Source organism: Lepus europaeus, chromosome 11 (genome assembly GCF_033115175.1).
Source record: "Lepus europaeus isolate LE1 chromosome 11, mLepTim1.pri, whole genome shotgun sequence".
In the NCBI taxonomy this organism is placed as follows: Eukaryota; Metazoa; Chordata; class Mammalia; order Lagomorpha; family Leporidae; genus Lepus; species Lepus europaeus.
Window position 1 is genome coordinate 50,889,967 of NC_084837.1, and position 21,980 is coordinate 50,911,946.

The following is a 21,980-nucleotide window of genomic DNA, read 5'->3' on the forward strand; positions in this document are numbered from 1 at the left end:
TGTCTGGCTCCGGGACTCAGTGATCTCAACACATCGCCTGCTGGTCCAAGGAAATTAGGGCCAGAGCCAGAGGCCCCATGTCTCAGCTCCCTGGTCATCGTCCGCGCCCCTTAGCGAAGCTGCCCCTCCAGCTGCCCCCCTCCGGCCCTGGTTCTGCCCTGCCCTCCCTGGAGCTGACACTTAGTCCCTTTTCCATCTCACAGTTGGAAGCAGGCTCCAGGCCAGGAAAGCAGGGAAATTTCCCGCTGCAGAAACGGGGCCAGGTCAGCCTTGGAGGCTGGGGGCCTAAGGGGCAGCAGCACGAGGGGCCCACAGTGCCCTGTGGGAGAGCCAGGGCCTGCCTGCCTGAGGTCACGTTGGTGGTCCTGGTCAGTTCCCTCTCCCGCAGGCAGTGGAATGCGAGGAGATATTTTTTGCTGCACGTTGAGCCACCCCGCCCCCTGGAACTCAGACCCTGCACACCCCATGCCATAACAATGACGACCACTTCCAATTGTTTCCTGGCCCAAGGGGGAGGGGAGCACTCTGGGAGGGGGGGCCCTGGGGGAAATGCTTCCAGTGACAACAGCCCTTTCTAAATCCGGCGAGGGACTGGGTGCAGGTGGGGGTGGGGGCGCCCTGCTGCCCCATATATACAACCCCTGAGGCCAGGTCTGGCTCTCAGCTCTCTCCTGCTCTCTGTGTCTTTCCTTGATGTTCTCAGGTAGGAGCGGGGAGAAGGGGGCTCCAGGTTAGGAAGGGGCTCCCCCAGGAACAGCAAGCTTCATCAGGGCTTTGTGCAGAGTCCCAGGTCCGGTCGTTGAGCACACATGTGCAGGTTACACACCCGTGGATGTGCCACTGAGTGTGACGCTCTTGTATTCCCTGGGGAAGGTGTCTGGGTCTGAGAGTGTGGGAACCAAATGAATGAGTGTGTGTGTGTGTACAAGCATGTGCAGTCCGCAGGTGAGGGAGGGGGTGTGCCTCACTGTCTCAGATGCAGCGAGTATTGATGATCATGCCCGAGTACAGCAGGATCTTTTGGGAGCGGTGGGGGAATGGTGTAGAATGATTGTACAGGAAGTGTGGATGCTTCCTGAGAACTATCTGTTAGCTAGTCCTGAGAACCATCTGTCCATGCACATGGAGGGGCTTGCCTGTGCGCCGGGAGTCACGACTGCTGTCGTGTGCGTGCCCCCTGCAGAAGGAGCTCCCAGGCATGTGGGTGTGGGGCTTGGGTCCTTCTACACTAAAGCATAGGCAGCCACATGAGCCTGCGTCCCCCCACCCAGGCACATAAACATGCGGCTCCATAGGGTACCTTAGGGGGCAGGTTCTGTGGTCCAGGAGGCAGCCTGTGTGTGTGTGAGACGTGTGCAAGAGCAGGCATGCATGGTCATGGGGGAAGTGCAGGGTGTTCAGCTGTGTGATGGGTGTGTCTAAGAGAGGACACCTGTCGTGTCCACAAAGTCTGACAATGAATGGGCCAGAAAACAACTGGCTTTGGAGTGGGGAGAGAGGGGCTTGAGTCTCAGCTCTACCACTTACCATTTATGCTCTTGAACAAGCAAATCCTGTCACCTTGGTTTCGCCATCTGATGCACGGGATGAGAAGTGAGCAGGAGAGTTTGTGGACTGCACAGCACTGAGCAAGTGTGACCATTAGCTGTGTCCCAGATAGTTCAAAGCAAGTCTCACTAGAAGGCTATGAGCGTCTCCCAGGAGTGCAGAAACTTGCTAGAACTGGTCCTGGGGCAGCAGGGAACAGAACTGGGAACGCAAGACGGGAGCTGGGAAGCTGACTGCCAGTTCCAGCTGCTGTTTAGGCCTGGGGGAGAGCAGATGCGGGAAGCGGGAGGTGGCACGGGCTAGGATGGGCCGCAGCCTGCTCTGACACGGCCTCTTCCCTCTCCCCAGGTCCCCCACAGGCCTGAGTCCCTTCCCTCATCTGTAGACACATTCGAGAAGCCAAGGTAAGAGAAGCTGAAGGGAGAGCTGCAAAGACTGGGCATGTGAGTCCTGAGGCCAGGCTGTGGAACCCTGGCTTCTGTCCTGCCTTGGTGGGGACGTCTTAGGTACCAGGAGCCCCTCACTGTGACTAGTGAGGGGTGCAGGGGCAGACAAGGGTCAGAGGGGGATGTGAGCAGACTCTTGTTCCTCCAAGAAGCTCAGAGGGTTCTCCCCCCACCCCCACCCCCGCCTTGGGGAGCCTCAGCCAGAACCAGTTAGTTGCTCCTTTGCGGGCTCGCAAAACTGCTCTTCTAGTTTAGGACAAGCTCAGGCAACGGGCTCTTGCTGGGGACACAGGTGACCCCTGAATGCAGAGCTAGGTTTTGGGGCTCCCACCGAAGGAAGAGCTCAGGGAGGGGAAGGCAGAGTGGACAGATGGGAGGAACCAGCTTCTTCTGCTCACTACAGGCACAGCCATGGGGGACGCGGAGATGGCCGTGTTTGGGGCTGCCGCCCCCTACCTGCGCAAGTCAGAGAAGGAACGGCTGGAAGCCCAGACCAGGCCTTTTGACCTCAAGAAAGATGTCTTTGTGCCTGATGACAAAGAGGAGTTCGTCAAGGCCAAGATCGTGTCTCGAGAGGGTGGCAAAATCACTGCTGAGACCGAGCATGGCAAGGTGGGTGGCAGGGCTGGTGTGAGACCACCCCAGACACCTTCCACCCCTGGGGCACCCAGACAGGGGTACACGCAGGACCCACCCCACAGAGACCTGAGGATGGTCCAGCTCTCCTGTACTTTCTGGTAGAGACCTCTCCAAAGAGCCTCCTAATTCCCAATAGCCAATCTCTCCCCTGAGATCCTGGCTCCCTCTCTCTGGAACATCATTGCCTTGCAACTCTCTCAATTCCTGTCCCCGCTGAGGGAGGAAGGAGAGCAGAGGCTGACAGGGGGCCCCTGTGGGGGCTGTTGCAGACGGTGACCGTGAAGGAGGACCAGGTGATGCAGCAGAACCCACCCAAGTTCGACAAGATCGAGGACATGGCCATGCTGACCTTCCTGCACGAGCCCGCGGTACTCTATAACCTCAAGGAGCGCTACGCCTCCTGGATGATCTACGTGAGTGCTCCTGCCCACCACAGGGCCTCCCCTCCAGGATGAGCTGCGTGAGTGCCTGCACGGGCTCTCGTTCTGAACCCAGGCGCTCCAGGCCTGAGGCTTCCACTCAGTTCCAACAGCCAAGGGGCTGGCCAAACACACTGAGTGAATTTGGTGTTTTCCTTTCCCTTCTTCCTCTCCTGGGCTCGCTCTAACTCTGAACATCGCCACCCCTTCACCTGCATCCCTGTCCACTCACTGCTCCTTTGCCCCTCCAGACCTACTCAGGCCTCTTCTGCGTCACCATCAACCCCTACAAGTGGCTGCCGGTGTACAATGCCGAGGTGGTGGCTGCCTACCGGGGCAAGAAGAGGAGCGAGGCCCCGCCCCACATCTTCTCCATCTCTGACAACGCCTATCAGTACATGCTGACGGGTGAGCCCAGAGCCCCCGGCCCCGTGCCCCGCCCCCACCCCATCACCCAGCTATGCCCTCGGCCCTGACCCCACTGCCTCTCCTCCTTTCTCTTCCAGATCGGGAGAACCAGTCCATCCTCATCACGTGAGTGTGGCTCCTGCCCTGTTCCTTTCCAGAATCTCCCTGCCTCGCCCCCAGCCCTCAGCAGGACCCCAGGCTGCAGCACATGGGTCCACTTCCCTCTCCGCCTCCCCTCCTGTCTCTGCTTCTCTGACTGTTACCTTCACCCTGCTTTTTTCTGCTTCCCACTCTCTTATTTCTCCTCTCCCTCACCTTCACTCACTGTCCTTGAATTCACCACTCATTCTCATGAGTGCCCATGTCTTTGGGGAAGCTTTCCCATTTTTCCAACCCAAGCTGTTCTTTCCCAAAACCCCAGGCTCATCTCCTGCAACTGACTTGCCCAGTCACGCACAGGCTCTACCTGCCCCAATCCAGTGTCTCCCCCGGGCTTCCTTCCTGGGCAGTACCCCTGGGTGTGCCATGTAAGACAGCTGCAGCTTTGGGGTGCATGTTACCTGGCAGCTCCTTGCTGAGGGCTCCTGCTGTCAGGTGGGACCAAGCATTCTCAAGCAGTGTGTTCACTGCCTCATGAGCCCATGGCTGTCCCAACAGCGGAGAATCCGGGGCGGGGAAGACGGTGAACACCAAGCGTGTCATCCAGTACTTTGCTGTCATCGCCGCCATTGGTGACCGCAGCAAGAAGGATCAGACCCCAGGCAAGGTAGGCCGGCTGTCCTCCAGGGGTCTGCCCTGCAGAAAGGGAGGGACGTGTCTCACCTGCCATCCTCTGGACCCCTTCAGGGCACCCTGGAGGACCAGATCATCCAGGCCAACCCTGCCTTGGAGGCCTTCGGCAACGCCAAGACCGTCCGGAACGACAACTCCTCACGCTTTGTGAGTGGTCCCTGACCTGGGCTCTGGATCTGGGCTGGCTAAGGGGTGGCCTCCAAGGGTAGCCTCCCCCCCTGCTCATCCCCACCGTCGCCCACCTCTCCAGGGCAAGTTCATTCGGATCCATTTTGGGGCGACCGGAAAGTTGGCGTCCGCAGACATAGAGACCTGTGAGTGGTGAACATGAATGTGCGGGCCCTGAGCTCACCCTTAGCCCTAGCCGCCCCCCCCCCCCCCAGTTTTTCTCCTCTCTTCCCGCCTCTGTCTCTGTGTCTCTGCCTCCAGATCTGCTATTTGTCTCTCTCTGGGCCTTTCTCCACCTCTGTCCCTGCACGGCTGTGTCCCCTCTGCTTCCAGGTCTCTGTCTCCCTCTCTGTGTGTGGTCTCTGTGCCTCCTCCCCTCCTTCTGCCTTTGATTGCTACACTTATCATTCATTTTCCTCCATTTCCTAAATCTTAACCTTTTCTTCCGTTCCTTTCTCACCACCTGTTCACAGATCTTCTGGAAAAATCCAGAGTTATTTTCCAGCTGAAGGCAGAGAGAGATTATCATATTTTCTACCAAATCCTGTCTAACAAAAAGCCTGAGCTGCTGGGTGAGTCAGAGCCACCAACTGAGACCAGCTGTCTCCATGGCAACCGGGCCCCTCCGCCAGCGGCTGGATGCTGCTGGCAAGCCCTGGGTTTACGGCCCTACTGCTCTCAGCCCTGTGGGATGTGGACCCAGGTCCTGCCCTGCCCGGTGTTCTGCCCTGGGCTCTGCCCTGGGCCAGGGGCTGTGGCAGGCAGCCCCCATGTGTGTCAAATCCCAATCCCATTTCTCCTCCCCCATAGACATGCTGCTGATCACCAACAACCCCTACGATTACGCGTTCATCTCCCAAGGAGAGACCACAGTGGCGTCCATTGATGACTCTGAAGAGCTCATGGCCACCGACGTGAGTGTGTGCGACCTGTCAGAAGGGCACATGGGGCGTGGGGCCAGTTCACCCCTCCAGGAGCGCAGCTAAGGCCCTGGGTGCCTGTTGTGTGCCAAGTACCATGGCCCCACTTAAAGGCCAGTGTATGCCCCGTGACCAGGGTGTGCTGGAACGTGGGGGAGACAAGAGAGGCCTGACCAGCATTCCGTGTTCAATCTAACTGGAGAGACCTACAAGCTACATATTAGAGAGGCACACAAGGCACCACCAAGAGAGAAGAGGGGCTGGGGGCCATGCAGATGCCCTGGGGTGGGGGCAGGCATTTAGGTGAAGACAGACACAGGCAGGTGAGTAAAGCCAGGCTGGGAAGATAAGTGGTCAGCCAGAGCAGCTGCGGGGACCACGCGGCTGCTGACGGCAGGGCTGGGGCAGCCTGCACCCAGCTCTGTGCTTGCAGCTCCTGTCTTGGTTTCAGAGTGCCTCTCAGAGACCTTGGGCACTAAGGAGACAAGTTCTCTCTCCAGCTTGCAAGCGGTCTCACTCACCTGTCACTCTTCCTTTTCTGGGATCCTCCAACTCGGGGCTTGCCCACAGAACGCCTTCGACGTGCTGGGCTTCACTCCTGAGGAGAAGAACTCCATGTACAAGCTGACGGGCGCCATCATGCACTTTGGAAACATGAAGTTCAAACAGAAGCAGCGGGAGGAGCAGGCGGAGCCGGACGGCACCGAAGGTGCGTGGGGCAGCCGTGAAGTCCCCGAGGGCCACCTCTGCCGAGCGGTCATTCCTTCACCAACGGTGCCTTCTGCCCTTGCTTCCAGAGGCCGACAAGTCTGCCTACCTCATGGGGCTGAACTCCGCTGACCTGCTAAAGGGGCTGTGCCACCCTCGGGTGAAAGTGGGCAACGAGTACGTCACCAAGGGGCAGAACGTGCAGCAGGTGGGTCATCTCCAGGAAATAAGTGGCAGGTGGGGGGCCTGGCATGGTGGGATAGAGCTTTCTTAGTCATTCTTCCCAACAGCCCCACTCAGCTGGGTCGCCCCCTTATCTTGCAGGTGGCATATGCCACTGGTGCGCTGGCCAAGGCCGTGTACGAGAAGATGTTCAACTGGATGGTGACGCGCATCAACGCCACGCTGGAGACTAAGCAGCCGCGCCAGTACTTCATAGGCGTCCTCGACATTGCGGGCTTTGAGATCTTTGATGTGAGTTGGGGGAGCCCTGGGAGTGGGGAGGATTCAAAAACTTAGGGAGGCCCAGCTCTGGGCCAGGCACCGGAAGGCAGTATAGATGGAGCAGTGACAGAGGCGGGTGGTTGGCATCCCTGTCTTCAGGGGTGGATCTGCTGGGAGGGGACAAACCACACCCCTGCATGGCTCAGGTACAGCTCAGCTCCGTGTCACAGGGACACCCACCCCCTGACCTGCTCCCACACCCCCTCCCTCTGCAGTTCAACAGCTTTGAGCAGCTTTGCATCAACTTCACCAACGAGAAGCTGCAGCAGTTCTTCAACCACCACATGTTCGTGCTGGAGCAGGAGGAGTACAAGAAGGAGGGCATCGAGTGGACGTTCATTGACTTCGGCATGGACCTGCAGGCCTGCATCGACCTCATTGAGAAGGTGCCACCTTGACCCTGCCACCCAACCTCTCTATCACATCCTCCATGGATACCCCAGACAAAAGATCAGCCCCTCTCCCTTCTAGGAAGACAGATCTGGATAATAGAGGTGCAATTAAAGAGTCCCAATCCTAGTTTTGAGAGCCCTATGTTTTCCTGACCACCCAGGACAGGGCAGGCTGTGGAACAGCTGGAGAGGGGACACATGGATGAGGACTGTGGACACCTGCAGGATAATTCCCCCAGCAGTGACTGCTGGCCCTGGCTTATGTATCCAAGGAATGGGAAGTGTGATTAGTGGTGCAGGTGGTTAGGTTTTCAACCTCAGCATCTCACACCGGCCACATTCTCAGGCCGACATAGTCTTCTACCTTGGGAAGGCTTGAACAGGTGCCAGTCAGCAGATAACCACACTCAGAGCTGAGCTGCATACTTATGCCCAAAGGGTATCTCCACGAGCAAAGCTGGAGCCTCGAGCAGACCCCACTCATGTCCACCTCGGGGAGCACACTTGGTGACACTGTACTCTCCACCCTCAGCCCATGGGCATCATGTCCATCCTGGAGGAGGAGTGCATGTTCCCCAAGGCCACCGACATGACCTTCAAGGCCAAGCTGTACGACAACCACCTGGGCAAGTCCAACAACTTCCAGAAGCCACGCAACATCAAGGGGAAGCCGGAAGCCCACTTCTCCCTGATCCACTACGCCGGCACCGTGGACTACAATATCCTGGGCTGGCTGCAGAAGAACAAGGACCCTCTCAATGAGACGGTGGTGGCCCTGTACCAGAAGTCCTCCCTCAAGCTGCTCAGCAACCTGTTTGCCAACTACGCTGGGGCCGATGCCCGTAAGTAGAGACAGGACCCAGGGCACCCTACAGTGGGATCTCTGCCATGGCTCTGAGGCTACACCCCACCACTTGCATGCCAGGTGGCACCCAGAGGCTTGTGGAGTCCACGGGATGGGGTCAGGGGAGGAGTCGAGACAGCCACCTTGAAGGTTCCCATCTAGAGGCCAAAAGCCAGCCAGGTGTCCAGAGAGGCTGTGACCCCACACCTTGGGCCCCGCTGATGCTTCCTGTCTTGACTCCCTCCCCTCCCCACAGCTGTGGAGAAAGGCAAAGGCAAGGCCAAGAAAGGCTCATCCTTCCAGACCGTGTCAGCGCTGCACAGGGTGAGTGTGCGCTCCTGGCCACAGCCCGGCTGGTCCCTGACTCCTCCCTCTCCCAGTCTCCCCGGCCCTTCCTCCGTCTCCCCTCACCCCCTGCCCACCTCATCTCCCTTCCGTTTCCCTGCCCACTGTCTGTCCTCTGTCCTCGGCCCTGTCCCCCGCCCCAGCCTGCCTTCATCTCCTTAGCCCTCTGTGCTCTCCCCACCCCCCTTCACCTCCCTCTCTTCTTTGCTGACTTCTCATCCCTTCCCTGTTCATTACTTCTCCCTCTTCCTTTTCTGGCTGCAGGAAAACCTGAACAAGCTGATGACCAACTTGCGTTCCACCCACCCTCACTTTGTGCGCTGCATCATCCCCAATGAGACCAAGTCCCCAGGTGAGCCCACACTCCAAGACGCCACCACCACAGGGCCACTTTCCCAGGCATGCGCCTTCGAGCTCATCTCCTGACATACCCCTCATTCGGTGACATTCTTGTCCTCCTGTCCCCAAGGAGCTCTCCCAGATACCTCCTGCCTAACACTGGAATGTGGCACTCAGGGACTTGTAGGGCACTGTGATGGCGTCACCTCATCAGTGACTTACAACCCTCAATAAGACATATCTGGATTGTCCACACATTCCGGACTGACGGGGCAGAGGTTCAGAGACCTGGGTCCGAGGCTCAGCTTTGATCTTGGTCAGCCTAGTGACCCTGTCCTGGCTACCACTTACAATAATAGCTATAAACTATATAAAATAAACCATGTGGAAAGCCTTTGGGTTACTCTTGTGGCTAAGGGGGGAAAAATGAAACAAATAGAGGGTGAGTGCTTACTTGCTGAAGTTACAGGCTAAAAGGCAGCGGCTCCTGGATCAGAACCCAAACCTTTGGCTCTCAGCCTAGTGCTCTCCTTACTCACCCCCTCCCTCCTGCTGCAGGGGTGATTGACAACCCCCTGGTCATGCACCAGCTGCGCTGCAACGGCGTGCTGGAGGGCATTCGCATCTGCAGGAAGGGCTTCCCCAACCGCATCCTCTACGGGGACTTCCGGCAGAGGTGGGTACCATTGGAGCACCGCAGGGCTCAGGGGACAGGGGTGCGGTGGGGTGGGGGAGGGGCGTCTGCAGGTAGGCCTGGAAAATCCTGTAGGCAGGGGAGAGGGGTGACTCCAGGCATTTCCCTCTCCAGGTACCGCATCCTGAACCCAGCGGCCATCCCCGAGGGCCAGTTCATTGACAGCAGGAAGGGGGCGGAGAAGCTGCTGGGCTCCCTGGACATTGACCACAACCAGTACAAGTTCGGCCACACCAAGGTGAGGAAAGGCAGGCGACAAACGAGTGATAAAAGGAAAACATCTCTTGTCCTGGACTGTTCACCTCGCTCTGCCTCTCCTTTTAATGATTATCTCTGGAGATGGTGGAACCACGTGCTGCCCTCCCCGTGGAACAGGCAGCACCCTCCTCTCCCCTCCCATCCCAGCCCCCACTGCCCTCCCACCATTACCCTCCCTACTGCCCCTTCCAGCCACGCCCCCCACACACCTTGTCTGCAGGTGTTCTTCAAGGCCGGGCTGCTGGGGCTGCTGGAGGAGATGCGGGACGAGAGGCTGAGCCGCATCATCACGCGCATCCAGGCCCAGTCCCGGGGCGTGCTCTCCAGAATGGAGTACAAGAAGTTGCTGGAACGCAGGTGAGAGGGCTCGTGAGGAGGTTCCCAGCCTGAGCAGAAAGAGAGCCGCTGGCAGGGGCTCAGATGGGCGTGGGGTGGGGCTGGAGGTCGGAGGGCTCCCCCGCCCCAGCAGGCTCTCTCACCATGCTCCTTCTGCCGGGCCCCCGCAGGGACTCCTTGCTGATCATCCAGTGGAACATCCGGGCCTTCATGGGGGTCAAGAACTGGCCCTGGATGAAGCTCTACTTCAAGATCAAGCCCCTGCTGAAGAGCGCGGAGACGGAGAAGGAGATGGCCACCATGAAGGAGGAGTTCGCGCGAGTGAAGGAGGCGCTGGAGAAGTCGGAGGCCCGCCGCAAGGAGCTGGAGGAGAAGATGGTGTCGCTGCTGCAGGAGAAGAATGACCTGCAGCTCCAAGTGCAGGCGGTGAGGCTCCCAGGCTGGGGCTGCTCCCGCACCTCCCCGACTCAGGGCCTGCCAATGGTCCCCTCCCATGGAGGGAAGGGAAGGGCGGAAGAATTAACTGTTTAAGGCACCAAGCTTCCCACCTGGGTCCAACCTGGCTCCACAGCTCAATCATTTCCTGACCTTGGGAGAACCAGGCATCATCTTGGAGCCTGCATCTCCTCATCTCCAGACGGGGAATAAAGTGGCCCTAGTCCTTGGCTCCCTGCCACCCATGTGGTAGACCCCAGGTGGAGTTCTGGGCTCCTGGCTTCTGCCTGGCCCAGCCCTGGCTGTTGCAGGCATTTGGGGAGTGAAGCAACAGTTGGAAGATCTCTCCCCGCCACCAAATAACTGTTTTAAAAGTCCCTCATCTTACAATAACTGTTTTAAAAGTCCCTCATCTTACTAGCTGTAAATATATAAAGCGCTTGGCGACAGAGAGTGCAGTTCTCTCTGGTCAACGGAGGAGCATGAGGAAGAGGCCCACATAGAGACATCCAGTCCCCTCTGCCCCTCCCCACCATGCTCCCAAGTCACTCCGCCCTCGGATGCACCCCTCCCCATCCTTCGAGGCTCTTCCCACCTGCAGCGTCCTGGAGCTCCTGTCCTCTTGGACAGGATGCTCTTCTCCCTCTCTCCCCCTGCAAGGCCGAGGACCTGGCCCCCTGAACAGCCCCTCCCCCCCAGGAACAAGACAATCTGGCTGATGCCGAGGAGCGCTGCGACCAGCTCATCAAGAACAAGATCCAGCTGGAGGCCAAGGTGAAGGAGATGAACGAGAGGCTGGAGGACGAGGAGGAGATGAACGCCGAGCTCACCGCCAAGAAGCGCAAGCTGGAAGACGAGTGCTCCGAGCTCAAGAGGGACATTGACGACCTGGAGCTGACGCTGGCCAAGGTGGAGAAGGAGAAGCACGCAACTGAGAACAAGGTGAGGGCGGCAGCCTCTGCCTCCAGCCGGGGGCTCTGCAGGATTCCCAAGACCTTAGTGACCTTGCCCCAGGCCAGCTCTCTCAGAATCTTCGCAGGAGCATGGTCCTTGGCATGGAGGTCCTCACAGATGATATCTCTGTGCTGGTGACCTTTGGGCCTAAAGGGGATGGGTCTTCGGGTTGGCAGGTGAAGAACCTGACAGAGGAGATGGCTGGGCTGGACGAGATCATCGCCAAGCTCACCAAGGAGAAGAAAGCTCTGCAAGAGGCCCACCAGCAGGCCCTAGATGACCTTCAGGCTGAGGAGGACAAGGTCAACACCCTGACCAAGGCCAAGGTCAAGCTGGAACAGCAAGTGGACGATGTGAGTAGACTGAGAGTTATGGGGTCTAGCTCTCCTGTGTCCAGCTATGCTCGGAGGTGGATGTCTGCATGCAGGTGTGTGTGTGTGTGTGTATGCGTATCCGTGTGTGTGTGTGTGTGTGTTGGAAGTGGGTGTTCACTTTCCTGATGGCTTCCTAGAAGGAAGCTGAGCAATAAGAAAGGGGAAGGATGGTCCATTCTGCATTGTTTCTAACCTCGTGGGTACGATTCATAGTGGACACAGGCTTGCTTATTCAATTTAGGTTCCAGCCAGGATGTATTTCTGCCACTGACCGCAGGATTTAGAGGGTCACCCCCTAAGAACAGGAAACACTGCTGTGGGGACTGCGTGAGGCTCCTCCACGAGGACCTTTGAACTTTCGGTGTTTTTGACAGGATCTGGTCCTGCATGATCTTTGTTTTCCCAGATGTGGCCATCTCCACTGAACCACTTAGCACTCTGCGTTGTCGTTACTTAGGAACTGTCTCAGCCCTAAGCCTGGGTACTCCCTTTAGACGGGGCCTTGGATTTATTAGATTTTGTGTCTGCAGTGCTTGGCATAGAACCTGGTACCAGTAGGTGCTTAGAGGATGCTGAATGAATTAAAGAACGAATGCAGCTTTGGGGTTTCATCCCACAATCATTCACTCACGTATCAGATATTTGCTGAGCACTCTCTCCACGCTGGGCTCTGTCACAGTCCCTGGTGACATTGGGTCCACTCTGGGGCAGGTTCCACCCTGGCTAGGACTCTCCTGGGATTCCTCAGCCCTGGAGTCACTGAGTATAAAATCACCAAGCCAGATACTTGGCCTCGCACGGCATGACCGGCCCCTCTCTCTGCCAGCTGGAGGGATCGCTGGAGCAGGAGAAGAAGGTGCGCATGGACCTGGAGCGAGCCAAGCGGAAGCTGGAGGGCGACCTGAAGCTGACCCAGGAGAGCATCATGGACCTGGAGAACGACAAGCAGCAGCTGGATGAGCGGCTGAAAAAGTATAGTGTCCCCTGCCCGGCGCCCTCCTCCTCCCCAGCCAACAGCCTGTCCTGCCTGTGACAGTACAAGCCGACCCAAGGCACACAGCCCACAGCAGGCGCCTCACCAGCCTCCGTAAGGCGAGGCTGCAATGATGCGCGCAGGCCTCTGGGAAAAGGGCCTTTTGGGTTTTTTACAGACAGCTCAGAGGACCACAGAGAAACCGGCCTGCCCTCATGCTCCCAAAGTGGAGGGGTCAGGCCACGTCTTTGTTCTGCTTCACCAGAGATCCCATTTCTTAGTGCACTTCCTCCAAACCACACAGACCCGCCTTGCAGACTTGGTGAGCGGTGAGCTCCCAGAACTTGTTTTGACCATAGAGGATCTCCTGGACCCCTCAGTGATCTAGTCCAGCGTCCTCATTTTACAGATGAGAAAACAGGGACTCAGGAGGGGGAAGTCCTACAGAGCCCAGATCCCACCACTCTACCTTCTTCTTGGACAGCAATGCTAGGGCAGTAGTGACACCCTCTGGGGTCCTCCTATACCCCAGAAGCTGCTTTTCTGATAAAATCCTGCTCTTTGCTCTATTACCATTTCCAACTGCTGCTGCACCTCTGAACCCGCCCAGCCTCCCCTGCCTCAGCCTCCCTCCTTCCCCACAGGAAAGACTTTGAACTGAATGCCCTCAATGCGAGGATTGAGGATGAGCAAGCCCTGGGAAGCCAGCTGCAGAAGAAGCTCAAAGAGCTTCAGGTAAGGTCCAGGAGTCCCAGCCTGGGCACCAGAACCCCTGGAGCGTTCTCGGCTGCCCTGACCCCTCCTCTGGAGCACTTTGTCCCCAGCATTGCAGGAGCTTGCTGTGTGTACATGAAGGGAGAAGCAAAGCTAGCACAGTATCTGACCCTAACCTCCAAGAGGCGTCAGGTGATCCAAGGATGACATAGAAAGAGGCATTGAAAGGTTATAGGTCGAGAGGGCAAAAATTCCAGTTTCTTGTCTCAGGTCTGCTTCAGCTGGGGGACCACAAGGAGCCCACGCCAGATCTCGGGGGTCTCCGTACCTCCCCTGTCCTCTGGTGGCTTGCAAGGTCCCTTCAGTGCTGATGGTTAGTGATTCAGTCTTACTGCTGGACACTGTGGTAGGTCCTCCGGGCATGAGCTGTCCAGTTAGATGGACATTGTCTTGTCATCTTATGCTTTTTAATGTTTTTGTTTTTTTTTAATTTTTACCATGAAACTGCTTAAAATATGCCTAGACCACACGTCTGTTTGTCCCTCTTCAAAAGTAAGCTTCATCCACTCTCCTGCCAAGACGGAGAATGGATAATGATCCTGCCTATGGGAAGGCTGCCTTGGCTGTTTGACCTGTCTTCCCCAAGTCCTTTCATTTCCCCTCTCCACTGGTAGAAGTAAATGGACCCATGCTGCAAACAGGCCAGCAATCCTGTAGAGCCCTGGCCTGGGAGCTCTAAGGGAGGAGGGTGGGCAGTGGGGTCCTGAGCCCTCTGTGCCCCTGCCCAGGCCCGCATCGAGGAGCTGGAGGAGGAGCTGGAGGCCGAGCGCACTGCCAGGGCCAAGGTGGAGAAGCTGCGCTCCGACCTGTCCCGGGAGCTGGAGGAGATCAGCGAGCGGCTGGAGGAGGCCGGCGGGGCCACGTCCGTGCAGATCGAGATGAACAAGAAGCGCGAGGCCGAGTTCCAGAAGATGCGGCGGGACCTGGAGGAGGCCACGCTGCAGCACGAGGCCACGGCCGCCGCCCTGCGCAAGAAGCACGCGGACAGCGTGGCCGAGCTGGGCGAGCAGATCGACAACCTGCAGCGGGTGAAGCAGAAGCTGGAGAAGGAGAAGAGCGAGTTCAAGCTGGAGCTGGATGACGTCACCTCCAACATGGAGCAGATCATCAAGGCCAAGGTGGGCCCGGCGCGGCTCCGCCCCTCCTCAACCCCCTCCACCCACCTCCACTTCCTGTTCACATCTCTGCCTTGGTGGCTCATTTTCCCACTGCCCTTCCTCGACCAGGTCCTACAACCCCCTCTTCCTTTCTACTTTAATTGTCCCTCCTGCCACCAGTGTAAAACCCTCCTCCCTCCTCTCTCAGGCCAACCTGGAGAAGATGTGCCGGACGCTCGAGGACCAGATGAATGAGCACAGGAGCAAGGCGGAGGAAACCCAGCGTTCTGTCAATGATCTCACCAGCCAGCGCGCCAAGCTGCAAACCGAGAATGGTGCGCCTACAGCTGGGGCTCCTTGGGCCCACTCTGGTCCCCCTGATCCTCGGAGCCATCCCCTCAGCCTTGAGTGCCGGCCTGCACGTGCGCACATGTGCACACACACACACATACTCCCCAGAGAATGGGGCCCGATCGTCAACAGTGGGGTTGGGGGTAGAGAGGAGGGACTGACCTCCAAGGGTTGAATGTTCCTTGGTGCCTCCCCAGGTGAGCTGTCCCGGCAGCTGGATGAGAAGGAGGCGCTGATCTCACAGCTGACCCGGGGCAAGCTCACCTACACCCAGCAGCTGGAGGACCTCAAGAGGCAGCTGGAGGAGGAGGTGAAGGTGAGGCCTGGACTTGGGACAGCTGGCCCACGCAGGAAGGACACCTGCTGGCTTTGCGCCTTCATCACTTCCTCTCCTAAGATTGTGGTTCTCCAGGAATTCCAGGAATAATAGCCCAAGCCCTACCACATGCCTCTGGAATCTGCTCTGTAGATACCTTACCGCTGCCATCCCTGAGTGGGAGGCCGAGGGGGAGGGGGGAGAGGACACACACTAGGAAGGCCTTGGCTGGGCACAGGTATGGGACACAGGACTGCACACGTGGCTCCTGGGACTAGCAGGTCAGCCTGGACCAGAGACAGAGACTAAACTCAAGTCTAGTCCCAGCACATGGCTGGGCTCCTGAAAAAAAAAAAAAAAAAAAAACAGAAAGAACTTGAACTTAAAATAACGCCACTGAAGCAGGTGTTTAGCCTAGAGGTTTAAAACACTTTCGTCCCAGGTCAGACTACCTGGATTTGGTTCCTGGCTCAGGCTCTTGACTCCAGCTTCCTACTAGTTCATACCCTGGCAGGCCACAGTGGTGGCCCAGGTAGGTGGGTTCCTGCCACTCACGTTGGAGACCTGGGTTGAGTTCCCAGCTCCAGCTTTGTCTCAACCCAGTCCTGACCAATGCAGGCATTTAGGGAAATAATCCAGCAGATGGGATCTCTCTCTCTCTCTCTCTCTCTCTCTGTCGCAAGTAAATAAACAAATAAAACAAAACCAAAACACCACCCCTCAACACCAGCTCACCCCTTACAGACTGGTGGCCCTGGGGACCTTTGGCTCTCTGACCTCTGTTCCCCCACTGTAAAATGATGATAATACCTGCGGCACTGGGGGCCTTGGGGCAGCACTGTAATGGCATTCTTTGTGTTTCATACCCAGTAAGCCATCCCACTGGGGACCTGGACGTAGGTGAGGCCACAGGAAGCTGTTGAGATCAGGCTGAGGGGATGCCAAGGCTTAGGACCACCTATGGAGACAGCTGACCCAGCCCCTGGCACCTGCCTCTCCCCAGGCCAAGAACGCCCTGGCCCACGCACTGCAGTCGGCCCGCCATGACTGTGACCTGCTGCGGGAGCAGTACGAGGAGGAAACAGAGGCCAAGGCGGAGCTACAGCGCGCCCTGTCCAAGGCCAACTCAGAGGTGGCGCAGTGGAGGACCAAATATGAGACGGACGCCATCCAGCGCACCGAGGAGCTGGAGGAGGCCAAGTGAGTCCTGGGCACTGCCTCTAGAGGAGGCCCTCCGTGCAGCAGTGCGCCCTGCCCCGTGCTCAGTGGATCCCATGCGCACGGGATACTTAGCTAGTGCCAGCCAATGCCCCGCCCTGGCCCCACTTCCTTCTCCTCTCAGGGAAGCTTTTTGCTCGCATTATGTTTCTCATCCGAATATAAGACGAACAAAAGGTTTGTCTGAGAGCAGAGAGCTCCCACTTGGGGCAGGGCACTGTGGCAGGGGGAGGGGCGACACAGAAGCCCACGTCTAGTCCACGGCCCCACCAAGAGGCCGGCCCAGGGGCTGCAGGGGGCCACCGACAGCCCTCCTAGCTTCCCCAAAGATGCTTCTGGGTTTCCAAGGCTTGTCTTCTGCAAGGCTCACAGTGCCTCCTCTTGTCCAACTCCACACCCTCCATCCTCCCCACCCTCTCCCACCCTACTCCTGGGCAGGAAGAAGCTGGCCCAGCGGCTGCAGGAAGCCGAGGAGGCCGTGGAGGCCGTCAACGCCAAGTGCTCCTCACTGGAAAAGACCAAGCACCGGCTGCAGAACGAGATCGAGGACCTCATGGTGGACGTGGAGCGCTCCAACGCTGCCGCCGCCGCCCTGGACAAGAAGCAGAGGAACTTCGACAAGGTGGGCCCCGGGGTGGGGCCGCAGCCAGCGCGCAGGCCCGGGCGGGCGCTGGGCATCGGGGCCAGGCCAGGCCTGTCCTCCCTGGAGGCGGGGCTGGGACCAGGGGCTGGGGGTCCCGCACTATGAGCCTGGTCTGGGGCAGATCCTGGCCGAGTGGAAGCAGAAGTACGAGGAGTCGCAGTCGGAGCTGGAGTCCTCACAGAAGGAGGCGCGCTCCCTCAGCACCGAGCTCTTCAAGCTCAAGAACGCCTATGAGGAGTCCCTGGAGCACCTGGAGACCTTCAAGCGGGAGAACAAGAACCTGCAGGGTGCGCTGGGGGCCGAGAAGCCAGGGAGGGGGTGGTGGCAGTGGCCCCATGTGGTGGCACTCAGAGGGGTGTGGGAGAAGAGGCTTGCTCCCCCACCCTGCTGGACCAAGCCTCCCTGACCAAGTCCCCACATCCCCCACACAGAGGAGATCTCCGACCTGACGGAGCAGCTGGGCTCCAGCGGGAAGAGCATCCACGAGCTAGAGAAGATCCGCAAGCAGCTGGAGGCTGAGAAGCTGGAGCTGCAGTCGGCCCTGGAGGAGGCCGAGGTGTGTGCAGTGCATGGGGGTCTGGGGGGGGGGGAGCAGGGGCCCATGAAGCTCAGCTCTAGGCTGGGGTCCTGGTTCTCATCTCCCCTTTGTCTGTTCAGTTTGCTGTCCCATCCTGAGAACCTAGACAGTGCCTGGAACCTCACAGTCGCTCAACAAACACTTGTGGGAGTGAATGAATGAGCTCTCCGCTCTCCTGCCCCACTCTGCTCCGTCTCTGCCTGTCTCCGCCTGTCTCTGATGCCCCTGTTTCCTTGGCAACACCTCTCTGCATTTTCCTCTTAGTCTTTGTAACTGGTTCTCCCCGCTGAGGGCCTGAACCTTCTCTTAGGTTTGTGTTTATTTTCCTTTTCAATGCTCCTCCTCCTTCTGCATCTTTGAGCCATTTGCACCAAGCTCCAACTCTCTGCATCCTTGGCTCATGGACAGACCCCTGCCGCTGTGCTATGCCCTGACGGTCCGCCTCACCCTCCTCTCCCCACCCCTGCCAGGCCTCCCTGGAGCACGAGGAGGGCAAGATCCTCCGGGCCCAGCTGGAGTTCAACCAGATCAAGGCGGAGATCGAGCGGAAGCTGGCGGAGAAGGACGAGGAGATGGAGCAGGCCAAACGCAACCACCTGCGGGTGGTAGACTCGCTGCAGACCTCCCTGGACGCAGAGACACGCAGCCGCAACGAGGCCCTGCGGGTGAAGAAGAAGATGGAGGGCGACCTCAACGAGATGGAGATCCAGCTCAGCCACGCCAACCGCATGGCTGCCGAGGCCCAGAAGCAAGTCAAGAGCCTCCAGAGCCTGCTAAAGGTATATGGAGACTCTCGGAGCCAGAGAGGGAAGTGGCCTGCACGTGGCCTGGCTGAGTGGCAGTGTCCCACGACAGGCACCAGACCCGTCCTGGCCCAGAGCCTTAGCAGCCACCGCCAGAGGGCCCCCCTGAACCAGCGTGGAGGGGTTTCCTCCCACATGGGCGTCCATGTAAGGGCGCCGTGAAGGCACGGCGGCCAGCTCCCTACCTCACGCCCATTCTCCCGGCCCTCAGGACACCCAGATCCAGCTGGATGACGCGGTCCGGGTGAACGACGACCTGAAGGAGAACATCGCCATCGTGGAGCGGCGCAACAACCTGCTGCAGGCCGAGCTGGAGGAGCTGCGGGCCGTGGTGGAGCAGACGGAGCGGTCTCGGAAGCTGGCGGAGCAGGAGCTGATCGAGACCAGCGAGCGGGTGCAGCTGCTGCACTCCCAGGTGAGCCGCTCCCCTGCACCTTCCTGGAGGCCGCAGCAGGTGAGGTTGGGGAGCCACTCCGGGGTGCTCAGTGCTTTGCCTGCTCCTCCCGCCCCAGAACACCAGCCTCATCAACCAGAAGAAGAAGATGGACGCGGACCTGTCCCAGCTGCAGACGGAAGTGGAAGAGGCGGTGCAGGAATGCAGGAACGCCGAGGAGAAGGCCAAGAAGGCCATCACAGACGTGAGTCCCCCACCCTGCCCTCCCGCGCCAAGGGGCCGGTGTGTGAGGCCCTGACCCCACCGTGTGCCGCCCCTCCCCCGCGCGCAGGCCGCCATGATGGCGGAGGAGCTGAAGAAGGAGCAGGACACCAGCGCCCACCTGGAGCGCATGAAGAAGAACATGGAGCAGACCATTAAGGACCTGCAGCACCGGCTGGACGAGGCCGAGCAGATCGCCCTCAAGGGCGGCAAGAAGCAGCTGCAGAAGCTGGAGGCGCGGGTGCGGGAGCTGGAGAACGAGCTGGAGGCTGAGCAGAAGCGCAACGCGGAGTCGGTGAAGGGCATGAGGAAGAGCGAGCGGCGCATCAAGGAGCTCACCTACCAGGTGCGCGCGGCGCAGTGGCTCCCTCTGGCCAGGCCCCTTGTGGCGTGGCTGGAGCCAAAGAGACCACCTCCACCCCAGGGGAATGAAGTGTCTGCTGTTAGTGTCTCCTGGGGTGAAGGTGGGAATGTGGCCGTTGACCTCTGACCCTGACCTTCGGGCTCCACCTCAGTGTCCACTCTCAGCCTTGGTCCTCCCTGAGAACAGGCCCGGAGCTCCAGATGGTGCTCACCCAGCCTGGCCACCAACAGGCAAACGTGCAGCCAAGCTCAGCCCCCAAAGACACAGAGCCATTCAAACAAATCTCAGAACATGCCAGCTGGCCAGGGCAGTGTTGACTCTAGTTTTCCGTGGTGTCTTCTAGAATCAGACTGTCCCAGGATGTCACTGTCCCCCTAAGCACACTTTGTCCCTCACCTAGATCAAGTTCGTGCAGTCTCCATTGTAGTCCAGGAAATTCCATCAAGCTCACAGCCCCAAAGTCACTCCCAGCAGTGTTGGGCTCCAGAGCATGGGAGTTTATCCTCCCTGGGCCTCGGACCCTCAAGGGACTACCCCCTGGAACAGTGCACACACACACACTCACACACCATTCTGTACGTAATTCCAGGAGTCCCATCAGCTCCTTGGACTCATTCCTGGTACACATTATCTAAAATATTACACTTCTGGGGGTATGAAATACAGAGATCCAGTATTGGGTGAGGATCATAAATTCAGACTGGGTCGGGATATGAGATGCAGTGTAGACAGGAGAAGCTAAGGGGCAGGAGGCTGCCTCCGGTGACCGGGCTGTGTTCACTCCCGCCCACCCCTGACCCCCAGACGGAGGAGGACAGGAAGAACCTGCTGAGGCTGCAGGACCTGGTGGACAAGCTGCAGCTGAAGGTCAAGGCCTACAAGCGCCAGGCCGAGGAGGCGGTGAGTGGCCCTGCCGAGGACGAGGCCTGGAGCCAGACAGAGGAGAGCCAGTGCTAAGCGCCAGGGGCCCCTCTTATTCATGCTCCCACCCTCTCCCTGACAGGAGGAGCAGGCCAACACCAACCTGTCCAAGTTCCGCAAGGTGCAGCATGAGCTGGACGAGGCGGAGGAGCGGGCAGACATCGCGGAGTCCCAGGTCAACAAGCTGCGGGCCAAGAGCCGCGACATCGGCGCCAAGGTGGGCTTCGCTTGTCACCCCCACAGCAGTCACACCTGCTCTGTCGGACTCAGTCCTGGTACCCAGCACCAGGGATGTCTCCTTCTCACTTATACCCCATTGATGAACCCCAGCGCCCTAGGGAGCAGGCTCATGGTGCTCTCTGGTTGCTGAGATCCCTCCAGCCTAGGGTGGTCAGCAACCCTAGAAGACCCTGGAGTATCTCCACCCTGTGTGTCCCACTGTCCCTCCAACTGCTAGCTTCCACTTCTAGCCTACCCAATTTTGGCCTGCATGATTGTAACTCAATTCTAGAGTGGACCCTCCCCCCCCCCCCGAGGACCCCTTGTCCTCACCCAGGCAGCTTCTCTCTGGCAGGCCCCAGAGCCCTGCCCTCTAGAACTTGCCCATCCTCTCCAGACCCTGCCATCACCACGGGGCTCCAAGTAGGCCACGCAACTGGGCTTCACCTCACCGGGTGCCCCAGCTCAACTCTGTCTTCTGTGTCCCAGCGCCCGCCCACCTTCCCAAAACTAACCGTGCTCTGTTTCCTTCCCAAAGAGCTTGAATGAGGAGTAGCCTCGCAATGCCTTGATCCACCCAGCCCTGAGGATGACGCCAGTGAAGTCCCTGGTCTGGGAGCCCACCAATCAGCAGCCCCTTGGGAAGAAGCAGAATAAAGCAGTTTTCCTCGAAGCCGAGATCCTGCCTCCAGACTCTTCTTCACTGCCTGCCAGCCCTGGAGGGGTGGGGGTCCAGTGGGTGGGGCCTTGGAGTGGGGAAGGTGGGAGAAATTGGTGGAGGGTGGGTCTTCAGGGGATGAGGGGCAGCTTCAAAGGCCAGACCTAGGAGCTTCCCGGGAGCCTGTAGGGTCTGAGCCCTCTGGGGAGCGGCCATGGTCTTGTGGACTCCCTTTACCTGCTCTGGCCCAACATAACACAGAGGTGACCCCTCTCCTCGCAGCCCTCTCCTGGCTCAGAGTTTATCAGAGTTCAAGATTTAGGCAAACCTGGGCCTATCTACATGGACGTCCACCCCCACCCCACTGATAACACCCAGCGCCAGGGCATGGGGAGGTTTGGTATGAAGGGGGCTGAACAGTACCCTTTCTGCAACCTCTGGGGTATGGGCCATGAGGGCAGGTGAGCCAAAGGTGTCCTGAGCCCCAGCCCCAACAGTCTCAGAGGACACAAGCCCTTCCAGATGCAGCCAGTGGCTCCCCCCACCACAGCCAGGAGCCGGGCACCCCTGCCCACCTTCTGTCACCCTCGGCTCCCTCCAGAGCCTGCAGCCCTGTGAGCAGGTGTCCCCCCCTCCTCCCCACGTCTTCCACTGTAGCTTCCATTCCCAAGACCTTCCTCCTCTGGACATGTAGGAGGATGGCATTCTTTGGCCCATTTATGGAAAGCCATCTCAGACAGGCAGAAGAGAGCCTGGGGAGGGTCACATGTGAGCAGGACTCTGGGCAGGAGAGGAAAGGACAGGTCCCCGGAGGGCTGAAGCTGGGGCGGTGGCAGCTGGGGTGGGGTGGGGTGGAAGAAAGGGCAGGTTAACTCCCCCCCCCCCCGC

The 21,980-nt window shown here is 58.9% G+C and overlaps 1 protein-coding gene across 1 annotated transcript; it reads left to right on the forward strand.

The window, feature by feature from the left end:
- Nucleotides 1–660: 660 nt before the first annotated feature.
- MYH7 (myosin heavy chain 7) lies at nt 661–21,112 on the forward strand. Its single transcript, XM_062205422.1, has 40 exons — nt 661–703; nt 1,897–1,952; nt 2,398–2,606; nt 2,903–3,046; nt 3,304–3,460; nt 3,559–3,586; nt 4,118–4,226; nt 4,307–4,399; nt 4,503–4,566; nt 4,894–4,992; nt 5,231–5,334; nt 5,911–6,049; nt 6,138–6,256; nt 6,373–6,522; nt 6,768–6,938; nt 7,477–7,786; nt 8,045–8,112; nt 8,398–8,485; nt 9,031–9,148; nt 9,281–9,404; nt 9,645–9,781; nt 9,931–10,186; nt 10,895–11,137; nt 11,326–11,502; nt 12,350–12,495; nt 13,141–13,231; nt 13,999–14,388; nt 14,576–14,702; nt 14,916–15,034; nt 16,038–16,234; nt 16,691–16,874; nt 17,017–17,182; nt 17,327–17,451; nt 17,943–18,251; nt 18,487–18,690; nt 18,788–18,913; nt 19,001–19,276; nt 20,099–20,194; nt 20,298–20,432; nt 20,973–21,112. The coding sequence occupies exons 3-40, from the start codon at nt 2,406–2,408 to the stop codon at nt 20,988–20,990; spliced, it is 5,808 nt and encodes a 1,935-aa protein (XP_062061406.1). The 5' UTR covers nt 661–703; nt 1,897–1,952; nt 2,398–2,405; the 3' UTR covers nt 20,991–21,112.
- Nucleotides 21,113–21,980: the final 868 nt, after the last annotated feature.